The following is an 18,499-nucleotide window of genomic DNA, read 5'->3' as shown; positions in this document are numbered from 1 at the left end:
GGGGCTATAAATAGCGGCTGCGGTCAGGCCCCCCCCCGCCGGGCCGGCCCCATCCCGTGGCAGCGGGGCCGGGCCGGGCCGGGGCAGCGCTTAAAGCCGCCGCCGCCCCCAGCGCCGCCACTCGCCGCCCGCCGCCCCCGGCACCGGGAACCGACCGGGACCCCCCCGCTCCGGACCCCGCACCCCACCGGGAACCGCTGCTTCTCGCCGACCGGCTCTGCCCCCGCCGACTTCTACCGGGAATCGTCTGGGACACCGGACACCCCCCCCACACACACTTTGCAGCCGGGACACCGGGACTGACGCCGGGACACCCCCCCTGCCTCGCAGCCGGGACACCGGCACCGAGCCGGGACCCCCCCACCCCCCCCAGCAGGGACACCGGGGCTGAGCCGGGACCCCCGCCCCGAGCGCTGGGACTGATCCGGGACACCGTCCCCAGGCACCCGGGGCCGACACCGGGAACCGGGAGCCCACCCGGGACACCGGCACCCGCCCGGGACACCCACCCAGGACGCCGGGACTGACCCAGGACACCCACCCGGCACACCGTCCCCTGGCACCGGGAACCGGGACCCCACCCCGGGCACCCACGTTGACCCGGGACCCCCACCCAGGACACCGGCACTAAGCCGGGACCCCCACCCAGGATACCAGCGCCCACCCAGGACCCCTTCAGGACACCGGGACTTATCCGGGACCCCCACCCCAGGCACCGGGGCTGACTCGGGACACCCGCCCGGGCACCGGGACTGACCCGGCACCCCACCCAGGACACCGGCACCCCCCCAGGACCCCCAAGCGAGGACACCGGGACTGACCCAGGACACCAGCCTGGTCCACAGCCCCCCGCCCCACCAGCACCCACCACCATGAACTCCACCTACGAGCCACAGCCGGGCGAGGAACCGGAGGAGCTACCGGCCACCGAGAAGGACTTGGCAGAGGACGCTCCCTGGAAGAAGATCCAGCAGAACACCTTCACCCGCTGGTGCAACGAGCACCTCAAGTGCGTCCACAAGCGCATCGGGGACCTGCAGCGGGACCTGAGCGATGGCCTGCGCCTCATCGCCCTCCTGGAGGTCCTCAGCCAGAAGAAGATGGGGCGCAAGTACCACCCGCGCCCCAACTTTCGCCAGATGAAGCTGGAGAACGTCTCGGTGGCCTTGGAGTTCCTGGAGAGGGAGCACATCAAGCTGGTCTCCATCGGTGAGTGAGGGAGGGAGGGGGTGAGTGTGCAAGGGGCAGGGGGTGACAGCGGGGTGGGATGAGTGTGCAAGGGGGGTGACGGGCAAGTGGGGATGGGGCCGGGGACGAGCGTGCGAGGGTGGGGGCGATGGAGGCGTGGGAGCGAGGGATGAGTGTGCGAGGACGGGGGTGACGGAGGAGTGAGGATGGGGCTATGGATGAGCGTGCAAGGGCAGGGGTGATGGGCGAGTGAGGATGGGGCCGTGGGTGAGCGTGCAAGGGCAGGGGCAATGGAGGAGTGGGAACGGGAGGAGTGCGCAGGAGCAGGGCTGGTGGACGAGCGGGACTGGGGGATGAGCGTGCAAGGGCTGGGGTGATGGATGAGTGGGAACGAACAATGAGTGTGCGAGGGTAGGGGTGATGGACTAGTGGGAATGGGATGAGTGTGCGAGGGTAGAGGTGATGGACTAGTGGGAACGAGGCTTGGGATGAGTGTGCAAGGGCAGGGCGGTGGATGAGAGGGAATGGAGGACAAGTGTGCAAGAGCAAGGCCGACGGACAAATGCGGGTGGGGGATGAGTGTGCAGGGCTGGTGGAGTAGTGGGAACAGGACGAGTGTGTGAGAGCAAGGGCAATGGAGGAGTGGGAACGGGGGATGAGTGTGCAAGAGCAGGGGCAATGGACAAGCGGGAACGGAGCTGGGGATGAGCGTGCAAGGGCCGGGCCAGGGGTCTGACCCCCACGCGAGGGGCTGTGCAAAGCTGGGTTGTGCGTGCGAGGGGTCGTGTCGAGCCGTGCTGGGGGGTCCGGTCCCCGTGCGAGGGGCTGAGAGTGGGGCCGCTCGGGGCTCCGGGTCACACGTGCAGTCGTGCAAGGGGCCGCGCGTGGCCCGTTGGGGGTCTGGTCCCCGTGCAAGGCCGTGCGAGGGGCCACAGTGTGCGAAGGGCCGTGCGAGGCCGTGCGGGGGCGAGAAGGGGGGGGGGGGCCCTGCGCTGAGCTCACTCTTGGCTCGGGGGCCGCGTGCCGGTGAGCTCACGCTGCGGGGGCACGCTCGCCCCCCGCACGCTCGCCCCCCACACGGTCGCCCCTCGCACGGGGCCCCAGCACCCACCCAGCCACCCCGACAGCTGCAGGGTGACCCCCCCCCCGCCTCGCACGCTCGCCCTCGCACGCTCGCCCTCGCACACGTGGGCAGGCGCGCGGGCGGGTCGTGCCCTTGCACGCCCGCTTGCACGCTCGCACCCTTCCTCTGCGGGGTTTGCACAGAGCCCACGCGCGTTGCACGGGGGGGGGGGTGTATTTGCAATCCCCCCTCCTTGCACACTCATTCATGCACGCACCTCCCCCTTGCACACCCAGAGCCGGTGGGTGCGGGGGGGGAGGGCTGAGCACCCCTGGGGACCCCCCAGTGTCCCTGCACCCCCATTCCCGTGCCCCCCCCAGGGGTGTCGCCCCCAGCTGTGGCCCCCCCAGATGTTGGGGTGCCCCCCCCCGGCTGGCCCCAGCAATGGGGGGTGGGGGGGTCCCCGGCCACATCTGCAGCCCATTTCCTCCCCGAAACACGATCGCTCGGGGGGGATGTGGGGGGGTCCCCTCCCCGCGGGGGGAGGGGGCCGGGACGCCCGGGTTCGCTCTCCGGCCTGGGGGGGGGAGGGGAGGGGAGGGGGAGGGGCCGGGATGCCTGGGTCCTCTCTGCAGGGCGGTGGGGGAGGGGGCCGGGATGCCTGGGGCTCCCCTCCCCCCAGCAGCCCCCTGCCTCAGTTTCCCCATTCCGGCACCCTCCCAGGGCCAGGGACCCTCAGGGTGCTGGGAGGGGGGCACCCCAGGGTGCTGTGTGGGACCCCCCCCCTCTTTGGGGTGCCGTGGGGGTCAGGGACCCCCAAGTTGCTATATGGGGGGGGCCCAGGGTGCTGTGGGGATCAGGGACCCCCAGGGCGCTGTGGGGCAGGATTCCCCCCCCCCCAGGGTGCTGCCTTGGGCCCCCCAGAGTGCTGTGGGGGTCAGGGACCCCCAGGGTGTTTTGATGGGGACCCCAAGATGCGATGGGGGGGACCCCAGGGTGCTGTGTAGGGTCTCCCCCGCCAGGCTCTGTCCGGTGGGATGTTGGGGTCCCCCCACCCGTGCTGTGCCATGGGGGTGCTGGTGCCCCAGGTGGGGTTTCCCGGGGGGGTGTCAGGGTGCTGCATCTGGGTGCTGTGGGGTGCTCTAGTGGGGCAGGGGTGACAGTGCCGTGGGGTATCGGGGTGTCCCCAGCCTGGTGGTGGGGACCCTGCGGGTGCTGGGGTGGCCGAGACCCCTGCCTGTGCCGGGGTGAAGGGTGGCAGGGACCCCCACCCATACCCTGGGGTGTTGGGGTGTCCCCAGCCCCGTAGCAGGGTGGCAGAGACCCCCACCCATACCCTGCGGTGTTGGGGTGTCCTCAGCCCGGTAGCGGGGTGTCAGGGACCCCCACCCATATATTGGGGTATTGGGGTGTCCCCAGCCCAGTAGCGGGGTGGCAGAGACCCCCACCCATACCCTGGGGTGTTGGGGTGTCTCCAGCCCAGTATCAGAGTGGCAGGGACCCCCACCCGTACCCTGGGGTGTTGGGGTGTCCCCAGCCCGGTAGCGGGGTGTCAGGGACCCCCGGCGGTGCCGGCGGCACACGGCGTGGCGGTGCGGCTGAGGTGCCGGTGTACCCGCAGACAGCAAGGCCATCGTGGACGGGAACCTGAAGCTGATCCTGGGGCTGATCTGGACGCTGATCCTGCACTACTCCATCTCCATGCCCATGTGGGAGGATGAGGAGGAGGAAGACGCCCGCCGGCAGACCCCCAAGCAGCGCCTGCTGGGCTGGATCCAGAACAAGGTGCCCCAGTTGCCCATCACCAACTTCCACCGCGACTGGCAGGACGGCAAAGCCCTGGGTGCCCTGGTCGACAACTGTGCCCCCGGTGAGGGGGGGGGGGGATGTCCTGGGTGGGGGGAATTGCACCCCCAGGTAGTGGGCATGGGCTATGGGGGGCAATTGCACCCCTGGTTAGTGGGCCTGGGGGGGCACGGGGGGCAACTGCACCCCTGTCAGTGGGCACGGGGGGCAACTGCACCCCCAGTCTGTGCTGGCTCAAGGGGCGCTGGGGGGGACACACAGGGGTAATGGGGGTAATGCCACCCCCGGGGCAGCGCGGGCATGGGAGGCTGGGGGGGGGCACTGGGGGAGATGCTGGGGAGCGCTGGAGAGTGCTGGGAGGCTCTGGGAGCAAAGGGAATGGGGGTGGGATGGGGGTTGCTGACCCCCTAGGAGGGGTGGGGGTGCTGAGCCCCCCCCGGGGGTGCCCATCTGACACACAACCCCCCCCCCCGCCCCGTGCCAGGCCTGTGTCCGGACTGGGAGACCTGGGACCCCAACCAGCCGGTGGAGAATGCCCGGGAGGCCATGCAGCAGGCTGACGACTGGCTGGGCGTCCCCCAGGTACTGGGAGCACTGGGAGCACTGGGAGGGCTCGGCGTCCCCATGGCGTGGGGGGGCGGGGAGGGGGGGGGCATGTGGAAAAGGATGTGGGGTGCTAGTGAGTCCCATGGTGGGGGGTGGGGGGTTGTGGAGGGGTCCCAAGGGTGTCCCTGGACATGGGGGGGGGTCCCTGGAGGTGTAGGGGGTCCCTGGGCATAGAGGGACCCTGGGGGTACAGGGGGGCATCCTTGAGCATGGGGGTGTCCCTTGGGGTGTCGGGGGGTCCCTGGGCATGGAGGAGACCCTAGAGATGCAGGGGTGTCCCTGGGTACGAAGGGGTCCCTGGGGGGGGGCAGAGGGGTCCCTAGGCATGGAGGGGACCCTGGGTGGGCGGCAGAGGGGTCCCCAGGGAGGGTGGCATGGGGTGTCGGGGGGTCTCCAGCAGAGCCGCCCAGGGGTGGGGGTCACGGGAGGGGCTGATGGATGTCGGGGTGCCGTGTTCCCCCCCCCCGCCGCAGGTGATCGCCCCCGAGGAGATCGTGGACCCCAACGTGGACGAGCACTCGGTGATGACCTACCTCTCCCAGTTCCCCAAAGCCAAGTTGAAGCCGGGGGCCCCCCTGCGCGCCCGCCAGCCCCAGCCCTCTCGCGCCCGCGCCTACGGGCCCGGTACGGGCATGGGGGGGGGGACACACAGGGTGGGGGGACGGGTGGCAGTGACCAGGCACGGGAGTGCCATGGGGAGGGGGCATGGGGTAGGGGACGTGGGTATTGTGGGGTGTCAGGGCATGAGGGTGATCCCCTCCAAGCCCAGGGAGACCTTTTCCAACCCTGGGGTCCCCCCCATGCCCAGGGGTACCCCAGGGTGCCACCCATGCCTGGGGACCCCCTTTGAGTCCCCTCCATACCTGAGGGGGTGCCCAGGGACCCCCCTGCCACCTCCAAGGGCCACCTGGAGGTCCCAAGTTGGGGTCACTGAGGGGGTTCCAGGGGTTGGGTGCCCACCTTGGGGTGGCAGGGGGGGTGCCAGGGGGTGCTGGGGGGGCACCCTGACCCCCTGGGCACCTGCAGGCATCGAGCCCCACGGGAACATGGTGCTGAAGCCGGCGCAGTTCACGGTGGAGACCCTCGAGGCGGGGGTGGGTGAAGTCCTGGTCTACGTCGAGGACCCCGAGGGCCACACCGAGGAGGTAACGGGGGGGGGGACACCCAGACACCTAGTTCCCCCCAGAACCACCCTGGGGGGGTCCCCAGCTCTCCGGCTGTGTGTCACACCCTCCTCTCCCATTCTGGGGGTTCCCCCCCTCTTCCTCAGGCCAAGGTGGTCCCCAACAACGACAAGAAGAGGACCTACAGCGTCACCTACGTGCCCAAGGTCGGGGGGCTGCACAAGGTGAGCACCCACAGCACATGCGTCTCGGGGTGGTGGTTGCCCCCCGCACCCGGGATCAGCACCCAGAGAGGTGCTGGGGGTCCCCAGGGGGTGTCCCATGAGGGTCCCCTGGGGTATTGCACTGGGGGTCCCTGGGGGACCCCCATTAGGGTGCCTGGGAGGGGGGAGCATTGCACTGGGGGTCCCTGGGGTGTCCCATTTTTAATGTCCCCTGGGGTGGGGGGAGTCACCGAGGTGCCGGATGCCAGCGGGGGACATGGCCACCCCTGACCCCCCCTCCCTGTCCCGCAGGTGACGGTGCTGTTCGCGGGGCAGAACATTGACAAGAGCCCCTTCGGCGTCAACGTGGGCATGGCCCTGGGGGACGCCAACAAGGTGACGGCGCGTGGCCCCGGCCTGGAGCCCGTCGGCAACGTGGCCAACAAGCCCACCTACTTCGACATCTACACTGCAGGTGGGCTCTGGTGGCCACCACGTACCGGGGGGGGTCACTGCTCCGGAGAGGTGTGGGGACGTGGCATGACCTGGTGGCACTGAGGTGTGGCATGGCCATGGTGGTGCTGGCCAGCATTGAGGGGGTGTTCTCATGGTGGCATGGCCATGGTGTGGCCTGGTGGCTCTGGTGCCATGTTCTCATGGTGGCATGGCCTGGTGGCTCTGATGCCATGTTCTCATGGTGGCATGGCCATGGCATGGCCTGGTGGCTCTGGTGCCATGTTCTCATGGTGGCATGGCCTGGTGGCTCTGGTGCCATGTTCTCATGGTGGCATGGCCTGGTGGCTCTGATGCCATGTTCTCATGGTGGCATGGCCATGGCATGGCCTGGTGGCTCTGGTGCCATGTTCTCATGGTGGCATGGCCTGGTGGCTCTGATGCCATGTTCTCACAGTGGCATGGCCATGGCATGGCCTGGTAGCTCTGGTGCCATGTTCTCATGGTGGCATGGCCATGGCATGGCCTGGTGGCTCTGGGGCCATGTTCTCATGGTGGCATGGCCATGGCATGGCCTGGTAGCTCTGGTGCCATGTTCTCATGGTGGCATGGCCATGGCATGGCCTGGTGGCTCTGGGGCCATGTTCTCATTGTGGCATCGCCATAGCATGGCCTGGTGGCTCTGGTGCCATGTTCTCATGGTGGCATGGCCTGGTGGCTCTGGTGCCATGTTCTCATGGTGGCATGGCCATGGCATGGCCTGGTGGCTCTGGTGCCATGTTCTCATGGTGGCATGGCCATGGCATGGCCTGGTGGCTCTGGGGCCATGTTCTCATGGTGGCATGGCCGTGGCATGGCCAGCTGGCACTGACATCATGTCCTTATGGTGGCACAGCAATGGCATGGCCGGGTGGCACTGAGCCTGGGTCCTTGCCATGGCTTGGCTGGGTGGTCCTCACTGTGTCATGGCCTGGTGGCACTGGGGTCGTGTCTTTGCTGTGATGTGACCAGGGACACTGGGACACTCATGGCTCTGGGACCACATCCTCCTGGTGGCATGGCCATGGCATGGCCTGGTGGCACTGAGGCCATGTTCTCATGGTGTTGTGGCCTTGGGATGGCCTGGTGGCTCTGGTGCTATGTTCTCATGGTGGCATGGCCATGGCATGGCTGGGTGGCACTAAGACTCTGTTCTCGTGGCATGGCCATGCGATGGCCTGGTGGCTTTGGGGCCACATCCTCATCATGGCATGGCTTGATGGTTCTGCTGCTATGGCCGTGGCATGACTGGGTGGCACTGAGCCCGTGTCCTTGTGGTGGCAGGGGCCGGCCCAGGCGATGTGGGGGTGGTGATCGTGGACCCCCAGGGCCGGCGGGACACGGTGGAGGTGATGCTGGAGGACAAAGGGGACAACATCTACCGCTGCACCTACCGGCCCGTCCTGGAGGGGCCACACACCGTCTGTGTCACCTACGCCGGTGCCCAGATCCCCAAAAGCCCCTTCACCGTCAATGTGGCTGAAGGTGAGACCTGTCCCGGGGGTCCCCACCGTGTCCCCATGGCACCCATCAGTGCCCATGGTGGCCCCATGACACCCATCAATTCCCCAGGTGGCCCCATGGCACCCCTCAGTGCCCATGGTGGCCCCATGGCACCCCTGTGGTTTTCCATGGCCCCAAGGGTTGTCCCATGGCACCCTTACACCCCCCACGGTGTCCCCACGGCACCCCTGTGCCCGCAGTGTCCCCACAGCATCCCTCTGTCCCCAGAAGGTCCCTGTAGCACCCCTCTGTCCCCAGGGTGTCCCCAAGGGTTCCTTATGCCCCTGGGGACCCCATGGGTCCCTTGTGTCCCCAGGGTGTCCCCATGGCACCCCTGTGTCCCCAGGTTGCCCCCATGGCACCCTTAGCCCCCATGGGTCCCTTGTGTCCCCAGGATGTCCCCATGGCACCCTTATGTCCCCAGCGTGTCCCCATGGGTCCCCTGAGTCCCCATGGCACTCTTGTGTCCCCATGGCACCCTTAGCCCCCCTTTGTCCCCAGGGTGTCCCCATGGGTCCCTTGTGCCCCCAGGGACCCCATGTCCCCCCCTCTGCCCCCACCCCACACCCCCCAATCAGCACCCATAAGCCCACCTCTGGGGCTCCCAGCACCCATGGGTACCGGTGGCTTTGGGTGCTGAGGGTGTCACCGTGGCGGCAGCGTGCACCCCCTCGGCGTGCCGGGCCACCGGCCGGGGTCTTCAGCCCAAGGGCGTGCGGGTGCGGGAGACGGCCGACTTCAGGGTGCTCACCAAAGGCGCCGGCACCGGGGACCTGCGGGTGCTCGTCAAGGGACCCAGTGAGTGTGCAAGGGCGGGCGTGCAAGGGCACGTGGGTGGGTGGCCATGGGGGGGGGTGGTGGTGCATGGTTGGGGGTGCCCGTGAGGTTTGTATCATTGCAGGGAGGACCGTGGGGTTGTCCATGGGGGGTTTAATGGGTATCGGGGGGGTGTCCATGAGGGTGCCCAGGGTGGGGCGTATGCTTGGGGGCGTCCCCGTGGTGGTGGTGGTGGGGGAATGTGCATGGTTGGGGGGGTCCTACGGGGGTGCCCATGAAGTTGTATGGTGGGGGGGGGGCACTACGGGGATGTCCGTGGATTGATGTACACGATTGCCGGGGGCACCACTGGGGGGGGTGCCCCCATTTGACACCCCCCCTCTGTTTTACGCAGAGGGCACGGAGGAGCCGGTGAAGGTGCGGGACGCGGGTGACGGCGTCTACGAGTGCGAGTACCACCCCATGGTGCCCGGCAAGTACCAGGTGGCCATCACCTGGGGTGGCTACGCCATCCCCCGCAGGTCAGTTGAACCCCCCCACCCCCCCCCATGGGATCCTACCCCCCCCAACCTGCAACCCCCCCCTCCCCGGGAGGGGGGGAGTGGGTGCAAGGGGCCCCCCCACCCTGTACTGACACGGTACCCACAGCCCCTTCGAGGTGCAGGTGGCACCCGAACCGGGGTCCCAGAAGGTGCGAGCTTGGGGACCAGGACTGGAGGGCGGCGTGGTGGGCAAGTCGGCAGACTTCGTGGTGGAAGCCATCGGCACCGAAGTGGGCACGCTGGGTGAGTGGGGACACGGGGGGGGACAGCCGTTTTGGGCACCAGCCTGGGGAATGGGGGTTTGGGGTTGGGGGGGCACGGCGGTGGGGACGTGGAGGTGTATTGGGGGGCATGGTGGTGGAGATGTGGGCACGGGGTGGGGGACACTGTGGTGGGGACAGGTTGGAGGGCACGGCTGCGGGGACACGGGCACAGGTTGGGTGGCACCGCGGTGGGGACGCGGGCACAGACTGGGCAACGTGAAGATGGGGACATGGGTGCAGACTGGGGCTGGCCACAGTGGGGGACATGGAGATACGTTGGGTGGCACCATCCTGGGGACATGGGTACAGACTGGATGCCACCATGCTGGGGACACGGGATCAGGCTGAGGGACACTGTGACGGAGACGTGGGCACAGACTGGGGGACATCACCCCGGGGACATGGGCACAGACTGGGAGACATCACCCTGGGGACATGGAGGCATATTGGGTGACACAATCCCGGGCAGAGACTTGGGGTGACCACAACGGGGACATGGGCACAGAGTAGATGCCGCCATACTGGGGACATGGGCACAGGCTGAGGGACACCACAGTGCAGACAAGGACACGGGCTGGGGGTCACCACCATGGGGACATATGGGGTGGCATCACCCTGGGGACATGGCCACAGGCAGGGTGACGCGGTGCCGGGGACCCTGGGGGTCTCCTGGAGGACCACGTCACCCAGCGGTGCCACCGTCCCCCAGGTTTCTCCATCGAGGGCCCATCGCAGGCCAAGATCGAGTGTGACGACAAGGGGGACGGCTCGTGTGACGTGCGGTACTGGCCCACGGAGGCGGGCGAGTACGCCGTCCACGTGGTGTGTGACGACGAGGACATCAAGGACAGTCCCTTCATCGCCCACATCCTGCCCGCCCCCGCCGACTCCTACCCCGAGAAGGTAGCGCTGTGCCCCATAGCACCCCATTGCAGCCTTCTGCACCCCATTGCACCCCGCTGTGCCCCATTGCACCCCATTGCAGCCTTCTGCACCCCATTGCACCCTGCTGTGCCCCATTGCACCCCATTGCACCCTGCTGTGCCCTGTTGCGCCCTGCTGGACCCCACTGAGCCCCATTGCACCCTGCTGTGCCCCGTTGCGCCCCACTGCACCCCTTTCTGCCCCCCCTGCCCCGCAGCTGCCGTGCAGCGGCACCCGCTGTCCCTCGTCCCCAGGCACAGACCCGCGCTGGCACACCCTGTGCCCGTGGGCATTGCGCCTTGTCTGGGGACCCCCTGCACCCACGGGTGCTACCCACCATCTGGGCACCCTGCGAACCCCCGGGTGCCGCTCCCCATCTTTGCACCCCCTGCGCCTATGGGTGCTACCCCCGCATCTTTGCACCTCACTGCTCTCCCTGCCCTCACCTTCCAACCTGCCCTCCCCTCCTCAATCTCCCCCCTCACCCCATCCATGGGTGCTGGGGGTGCCCTGACCCCCCCTCACCCCCACCCATAGGTGAAGGCGTTCGGGCCGGGGCTGGAGCCCACCGGCTGCATCGTGGAGCGGCCGGCCGAGTTCACCATCGACACCCGCGGTGCCGGCAAGGGCCCCCTCAAGATCTACGCCCAGGTAGGGTGCCGTTGGGTGCCGTTGGGTGCCGTTGGGTGCCAGTGGGTCCCCTCACCTCCTCCTCTGGTGCCCGCAGGACGCCGAGGGCTGCCCCATCGACATCAAGGTGAAGGACAACGGGGACGGCACCTACCACTGCGTCTACGTGCCCACCAAGGCCATCAAGCACACCATCATCATCACCTGGGGGGGCGTCACCACCCCCCGCAGCCCTTTCCGCGTGGGTGCCATGGGGGTCCCGTGGGGCGCTGGGCGTAGGGATTGGGGTCCATGGGGTGATGGGGAAGGGTTGGGGTGCCAGGGTGGGGATGAGGGTCCCATGGGGTGATGGCGATAGGGTGCCAGGGTAGGAATAAGGGTCCATGGGGTGATGGGGACGGGGTGCCAGGCTGGACATGGGGGTCCTTGCAGTGGTGGGGATGGAGACAGGGTGCCAGGGGTGGAGATAGGGGTCCCATGGGGTGATGGACATGGGGATGGGGTGCTGGGCATGGAGATGTGGGTCCTAGACCTATAGGGTGCTGGGGTGGGGTCGGGGGTCCCACTGGGTGATGGGGACATGCTGGGGTGGTGATGGGAGTCCCATAGGTGATGGGGAAGGGGCACAGGGTGTATGGGGTGCCAGGAACCAGGAGGGGTTCATGGCATCCCGGGTGCCCACTGGTGACACTCCCTGTGCCCGCAGGTGAATGTGGGTGAGGGCAGCCACCCCGGCAGGGTGAAGGTCTATGGGCCGGGCGTGGAGAAGTCTGGGCTGAAGGCCAACGAGCCCACCTACTTCACCGTCGACTGCAGCGAGGCCGGGCAGGGTGGGTGCACACCACGGGGGGGCAGGCGGCACCCATGGGGACCTCTCTGTGGGCGTGACACCCATGTCCTACATCCCTGGTCCTACTCCTGCATCCCTGGTCCAGCATCCTTGGTCTAGCACCCTTGGTCCTGCTTCTGCATCCCTGGTCCTGGTCCAGTATCTCTGGTCCAGCATCCCTGGTCCTACTCCTGCATCCCTGGTCCAGCATCCCCGCTTCTGCTCCATCATCCCTCATCCCGCTCCTGCATCCCCACTCCTGGTCCAGCACCCCTGGTCCTGGTGCAGCTCCATGTCCCTGGTCCCGTCCCACCCCTTGGTGCCACCCCTGGGGTGCTGACGGTGGGAACGCTTCGCAGGGGACGTGAGCATCGGGATCAAATGCGCCCCAGGCGTGGTGGGGCCGCTGGAGGCTGACATTGATTTTGACATCATCAAGAACGACAACGACACCTTCACGGTGAAGTACACGCCACCGGGCGCCGGGCTCTACACCATCATGGTGCTCTTCGCCAACCAGGTAGAGTGCACCCAACCCACCTTCCTGCCCCGCGCCGGGTGCCCTGGCTGTCACCTCCCTGCCCGCTGATGTCATGTGGGTTGGGGGGCTCTGCCCCCCGTCCCCCGGCAGTGCCACCGTGCCACCGTGCCACCGTGCCACCATCTCTCTCCCCAGGAGATCCCCAGCAGCCCATTCCGCATCAAGGTGGACCCGTCCCACGACGCCAGCAAGGTCAAGGCGGAGGGACCCGGGCTCAGCCGGACGGGTGAGGGCACCGGGGGGGGGACACAGGATGGTGGGGGGGTGGGCAAGGTGGTGGGGGTCAGGAGGGTGGGGAGAGGGTGCTGGGGGCCAAGGCACTGTAGGGCAGGGGCTGTGGGTGCTGTGGAGATGGGCGCTGTGGGGCAGGGGGCTGTGGGTGCCGTGGGGATGGGTGCCGTGGGTCTGGGTGGTGTGGGGCAGGGACTCTGGGTACAGTTGGGGCTGGGCGCTGGGGGGGGCATGGACCCCGGGTGCCGCGGGTGCCACGGGGCCGGGTGCTGACGGTGCGGCGCAGGTGTGGAGGTGGGGAAGCCCACCCACTTCACGGTGCAGACGAAGGGGGCCGGCAAGGCTCAGCTGGACGTGCAGTTTGGGGGGCCGGGGCAGGGCCCGGCCGTGCGCGACTTCGAGGTCATTGACAACCACGACTACTCCTACACCGTCAAGTACACCGCCCTACAGCAGGTGGGACACCCCATCCCATACGGGCACCCCATCCTGTATGAGCATCCCATACGGGCACCCCATCCCATACGGGCACCCCATCCTGTATGAGCATCCCATATGGGCACCCCATCCTATAAGGGCACCCTCATTGACACCCCATCACCTGGGCACCCCTAAGGACACCCCTGCAGACATCCTGGTGTGGGCACCCCATCTCCGTGGGCACCCTTGGTGGGCACCCCATCCCCATGGGCACCCCATCCCCATGGGCACCCTCCATGGGACAGCTGTCACCCTAGGGACCCCCAGAACCCCCCCCAGTCTCATGAGTGTCCCCCAGCCCTGGGACCTTGAACCCCCCACCTACTACCCCCCTGAGCACTCATGGGTGCCTGTCCCCTGGGGCTCCCAGGGACCCCCCCCAAAGCCCCTAGACACCCCCCCAAGCACCCATGGGTGACCCCAATCCCCCAGCACCCCTTCGGCCCCATAACACCTCCCCTGTGACCACCCTCTCCCTGCTCCTCTGGTGGGGGGGTGCGGATGGGGGGGGCCTCCCAAGCAGCACCCTAAGGTGCGGGTGCACCCGCAGGGTCCCCTGGCTGTGGTGGTCACCTACGGGGGAGACCAGGTCCCCAGGAGCCCCTTCACGGTCAACGTGGCCCCCCCCCTGCAGCTCAGCAAGGTCAAGGTGCAGGGGCTCAACAACAGTGAGTGGGGGTCTGGGGGGGGCACCTAGGGGTGGGGGAGGAGAGCACTTGGGTGTGGGGTGTAGCATGGGGTGGGAGCAACTTGGGGGGGGGACACCCGTGGGTGTAGGGCATGCTGGGGGTGGTGGGCACAGCTTTTGGGGGGGGACCACTTGGATAAGGCGTCCACCATGGGGTGGGAGACCCTTTGGGTGTGGGGTTCAGCATGGGGTGGGGGCACCTTGGGGGGGACACCCCCCCCCCCTTTGGGTGTGGGGAGCACCCAGAGGGTGGGTGCACCCTGGGGGGCTATGAGGTGGGTGCCCCCCGCCATGCTGGGTGCCCCCCCTGATGCCCCCCCCGTGTCCCCCCGCAGAGGTGGAAGTGGGGCAGGCGCAGGAGTTCGTGGTGGAGACGCAGGGGGCGGGGGGCCAGGGCAAGGTGGAGGTCAAGGTCACCGGACCCTCCCGCCGCCCCCTCCCCTGCAAGGTGGGGCCGGCCCCCCCCGGCGGCCCCCACCCCGTCACCTACACCCCCCCCGAGGAGGGACCCTACAAGGTGGAGGTCACCTACGACGGGCACCCCGTCCCCGGCAGCCCCTTCCCCGTGGAGGCCCAGCTGCCCCCCGACCCCTCCAAGGTGAGGCCCTTGCACGCCCGGCGCGTGTGCAAGAGTGCGAGGCTGCCCCCCCGCCTTGCACACGCGCATCCTCACGCGCCGGACACGCGCATCCCACGGATGGCTCGCGCCCATGCGTGCTGTTGCACGCCCACGCTGCCCATGCGTGCTCCTTGCACGCTCACGCCGCCTACGTGTGCTGTTGCACGCTCACAGCCGCCTTCGTTGCACGCACAGAGCGTGTGCAACCTGGCCCGCGTTGCCCATATACTTGCGCGCCGCTCCTTGCACACTCCCCCCGCTTGCACGCTGCTTGTACGTTCCCCGCTTGCACGCCCGCACGGAGAGCGCCTGTGCTGATTGTGCCCGTGCTGCGGGTGCAACCGCACGCTTACCGCCAGCGTGCCCACGCCTTGCACGCACACGTGTCACCGGCACGGTGCCCCCCCTGCCCCTTGCACGCCCGTTGCCTCGGCAGGGCTTGCCGCCGCACCTACCCATCGCCTCGCACACGGGCGTGTGGCACCAAGCCCTCCTGCGACGTGTGTTTTTCCCCCCCCACCTCCATAGGTGTGCGCCTACGGGCCGGGTCTGCAGGGCGGCAAGGTGGGCATGCCGGCCCCCTTCACCATCGACACCAAGGGTGCCGGCACCGGGGGGCTGGGGCTGACGGTGGAGGGTCCCTGCGAGGCCAAGATCGAGTGCCAGGACAACGGGGACGGCTCCTGCTCCGTCTCCTACCTGCCGACGGAGCCCGGCGACTACGCCATCAACATCCTCTTCGCCGATCGGCACATCCCCGGCAGTCCCTTCAAGGCGGAGGTGACCCCCGTCTTTGATCCCAACAAGGTGACGGCCAGCGGACCCGGTCTGGAACGCGGTAAAGCCGGGGAGGTGGCCACCTTCATGGTGGATTGCTCCAAAGCCGGGGACGCCGAACTCACCATCGAGATCATTTCGGAAGCCGGGGTGAAAGCCGAGGTGCTCATCCAGAACAACCGGGATGGCACCTACACCATCACCTACACCCCCGCCTGCCCCGGCTCCTACACCATCACCATCAAGTACGGCGGGCACCCCGTCCCCAAGTTCCCCGTCCGCGTCACCATTGACCCCGCTGTTGATACCAGCGGCGTCAAGGTCTACGGCAAAGGCGTGGAGCCACGAGGTGAGAGCAAGGGGCATCCCACCCCTGTGGGCATCCCCTCCCCATGGACACCACCATGGGCATCCCATCCTTGTGGGCATCTCTCCCCCATGGACATCACTATGGGCATCTCCTCCTCATGAGCACCCTCATGGGCATCCCATCCCTGTGGGCACCTCCTCTTCATAGATAACCCCTCTCATGGCGAGGACCTCCTGGGCACTCCAGTGGGCATCTCGTCTCCATGGGAACCTCCCCCTTTGCATGGGCATCCCATCCCTATGGGCATCCCAACCCTGTGGACATCTTCTCCCCATGGGCACCTCCTCCCCATAGGCATCCCCATGGGCATCCCATCCCCATGGGCACCTTCTCCCCATGGGCATCCCATCCCTATGGGCATCCCAACCCTGTGGACATCTTCTCCCCATGGGCACCTCCTCCCCATGGGCATCCTATGCCTGCGGACACCTTCTCCCCATGGACACCCCGTCTCATGGGGAGGACGCCTGGCCACCCTATGGACACCTCCTCCCCGTGGGCACCTCCCCCTCGGATGGGCATGTCCTCCCTGTGGGCATCTCCTCCCCATGGCCACCCTTGCCCCCCTCCTTACGCAGAGGTCCACGGGGCATCCCCACGGGCACCTCCTCTTATGGGGGGGCTCCCCTGGGCACCCCCTCCCACGTAGCTGTGGGGCGCAGCAGGGAGAGGGCCTGGAGACCCCCAAGGTGGGGGGGGGGCTGTCAGTGGGCAGGACCCCCACTCAGGGTGGGCACCTCGTCGGGGGTGCCGAGCGGGTGCTGAGGGTGCCGTTCCGCAGGGGTGCTGCGGGAGGTGGGCACTGACTTCACGGTGGATGCCCGGGCGCTCACCAAGACGGGGGGGCCCCACGTCAAGGCCCGGGTGGTCAACCCCTCGGGCGCCAAGACCGACACCTACGTCACCGACCACGGCGATGGCACCTACCGCGTGGACTACACCCCCTACGAGGATGGTGAGGGACCCCCGGCGACCCCAAAACCCCCAGGGGACCCTAAGCCCCCACCCCAGGGTCCCCAACACCCCCCTGGGAACCCCACATCCCTGCCAGACATCCATCATCTCCCAGGTGGGGACCCCCAGAGAGGGACCCCCCCCAAACCACATCCAAGTGGGGACCCCCCTGATCTGCCCTGGCCAGAGACATCCCCCCCGGACCCCCATAACCAGGGACCACTCATCCCCTTGGCCAGGGACCCCCCGGTTTCCCCAGCCAGGGACCCCCAAACCCCCTGAGACCCCCCCCAAAACCCCAACCAGGGACCCAAAACCCCACCTAGGGACCCCCAAGACCCCTGAGACCTCCCCAAACCCCAACCAGGGACCCCCAGACCCCCTCAAGGGACTCCCAAACCTCCTGAGACCCCCCCCTGCCGTGGCGGGAGGGGGATGACGGCGTGTCCCTGCGTCCCCAGGCATGCACCGGGTGGAGGTGACCTACGACGAGGTGGCGGTCCCCAAGAGCCCCTTCCGCGTGGGGGTGGCGGAGGGCTGCGACCCCAGCCGCGTGCGGGCGCACGGGCCCGGCCTGGAGGGCGGCCTCGTCGGCAAGGCCAACCGCTTCACCGTGGAGACCAGGTGGGTATCGGACCCCCCGGCCACCTCCCACCCCTGCCACCAACCCACCACCTCCAGCCCCTCCCATGGATCTGTCACCTCTGTCCTCTTCCATTGGATGTGCCACCTCCATCCCCGGCCATGGATGTGCCACCCTTGTCCCATGCCACCAACCTGCCACCTCCATCTTCTTGCGTTGGACGTGCCACCTCCATCTTCTTGCGTTGGACGTGCCACCTCCATCTTCTTGCGTTGGACGTGCCACCTCCATCTTCTTGCGTTGGATGTGGCACCCTCCATCTTCTTGCGTTGGATGTGGCACCCTCCATCTTCTTGCGTTGGATGTGGCACCCTCCATCCCCTGCCACGGATGTGGCACCTCCATCTCTTGCCACGGATGTGGCGCCTCCATCTCTTGCCACCAACGTGGCATCTCCACCCCCTGCCACGGAGGTAGAACCTCCGTCTGTCTGCTGCCATCACGGTACTGATGCCCTCCTGCTGTAGACGTGGCACTACCGTTCCCTTGCCACCAATACGGCACCTCCAGCCCCTGCCACTGATGTGGCACCTCCACCCCACTGCCACCAACATGGCACCTCCATCTGCTTGCCATGGTGGTGGCATCTCCAGCCCCATACCACCAATGTGGCACCTCCATCTGCCTGCCATGGAGGTGCCACCTTTATCTCCCCACCGTGGAAGTGGCCCCCCTGGCCCCCACCACGGACGTGCCACCCCTACCCCAAAAGCCAGCCCACCCCTGGCAGCGTCCCTGAGCGGTGCCATGTCCCCAGGGGTGCGGGCACCGGGGGGCTCGGCCTGGCCATCGAGGGTCCCTCCGAGGCCAAGATGTCCTGCAAGGACAACAAAGACGGGAGCTGCACGGTGGAGTACATCCCCTTCACGCCTGGGGACTACGATGTCAACATCACCTTCGGTGGCCACCCCATCCCTGGTGCGTGGTGGGGCTGGGGGCTGGGGGGTGGCTGGGGGCAGCTGGGGGGTTGTGTTACCCACCAGGGTGGCTGTGGGGTGGAGATGGGTTCCTGGGTGCTGGCAGGTGGAGGTTCTTGTGCTGACCCCATGTCCAACCCCTCGGTGACCCCGTGGCTGTGCTGACCCTATGTCCACCTTGTAGTGACCCCAAGCCCATGGTGACCCCACCCATGGTCTGGCCCCATGGCCATGCCGACCCTATGCCCACACTGATCACGTGCCTGTGCCATCCCCATGGCCATGGCTTTGGTGTCCCTGTGGCCATGTTGACCCCATGGACACGTTGA

At 67.9% G+C, this 18,499-nt stretch overlaps 1 protein-coding gene across 2 annotated transcripts in view; it reads left to right on the top strand.

The window, feature by feature from the left end:
- The first annotated feature begins 109 nt into the window (after positions 1-109).
- FLNC (filamin C) overlaps positions 110-18,499 on the top strand; it is a 32,342-nt gene continuing 13,952 nt past the window's right edge. For both annotated transcript variants that reach the window (XM_075024499.1, XM_075024497.1), the window contains exons 1-24: positions 110-1,209; positions 3,873-4,121; positions 4,542-4,639; positions 5,137-5,287; positions 5,690-5,808; positions 5,934-6,011; positions 6,303-6,465; positions 7,767-7,967; positions 8,646-8,783; positions 9,157-9,283; positions 9,411-9,547; positions 10,277-10,470; positions 11,029-11,142; positions 11,219-11,362; positions 11,828-11,951; positions 12,310-12,470; positions 12,627-12,717; positions 13,009-13,178; positions 13,753-13,870; positions 14,226-14,488; positions 15,038-15,635; positions 16,438-16,611; positions 17,072-17,234; positions 18,011-18,171. In XM_075024499.1, coding sequence (XP_074880600.1) covers positions 873-1,209; positions 3,873-4,121; positions 4,542-4,639; positions 5,137-5,287; positions 5,690-5,808; positions 5,934-6,011; positions 6,303-6,465; positions 7,767-7,967; positions 8,646-8,783; positions 9,157-9,283; positions 9,411-9,547; positions 10,277-10,470; positions 11,029-11,142; positions 11,219-11,362; positions 11,828-11,951; positions 12,310-12,470; positions 12,627-12,717; positions 13,009-13,178; positions 13,753-13,870; positions 14,226-14,488; positions 15,038-15,635; positions 16,438-16,611; positions 17,072-17,234; positions 18,011-18,171 — 4,273 coding nt within the window. In that variant the 5' untranslated portion in view covers positions 110-872. The remainder of the gene's footprint in view (positions 1,210-3,872; positions 4,122-4,541; positions 4,640-5,136; positions 5,288-5,689; positions 5,809-5,933; positions 6,012-6,302; positions 6,466-7,766; positions 7,968-8,645; positions 8,784-9,156; positions 9,284-9,410; positions 9,548-10,276; positions 10,471-11,028; positions 11,143-11,218; positions 11,363-11,827; positions 11,952-12,309; positions 12,471-12,626; positions 12,718-13,008; positions 13,179-13,752; positions 13,871-14,225; positions 14,489-15,037; positions 15,636-16,437; positions 16,612-17,071; positions 17,235-18,010; positions 18,172-18,499) is intronic.

The sequence above is a fragment of the Buteo buteo genome, chromosome 4 (genome assembly GCF_964188355.1).
Source record: "Buteo buteo chromosome 4, bButBut1.hap1.1, whole genome shotgun sequence".
NCBI lineage: Eukaryota > Metazoa > Chordata > Aves > Accipitriformes > Accipitridae > Buteo > Buteo buteo.
This window is presented reverse-complemented; position numbering and strand designations above follow the sequence as displayed.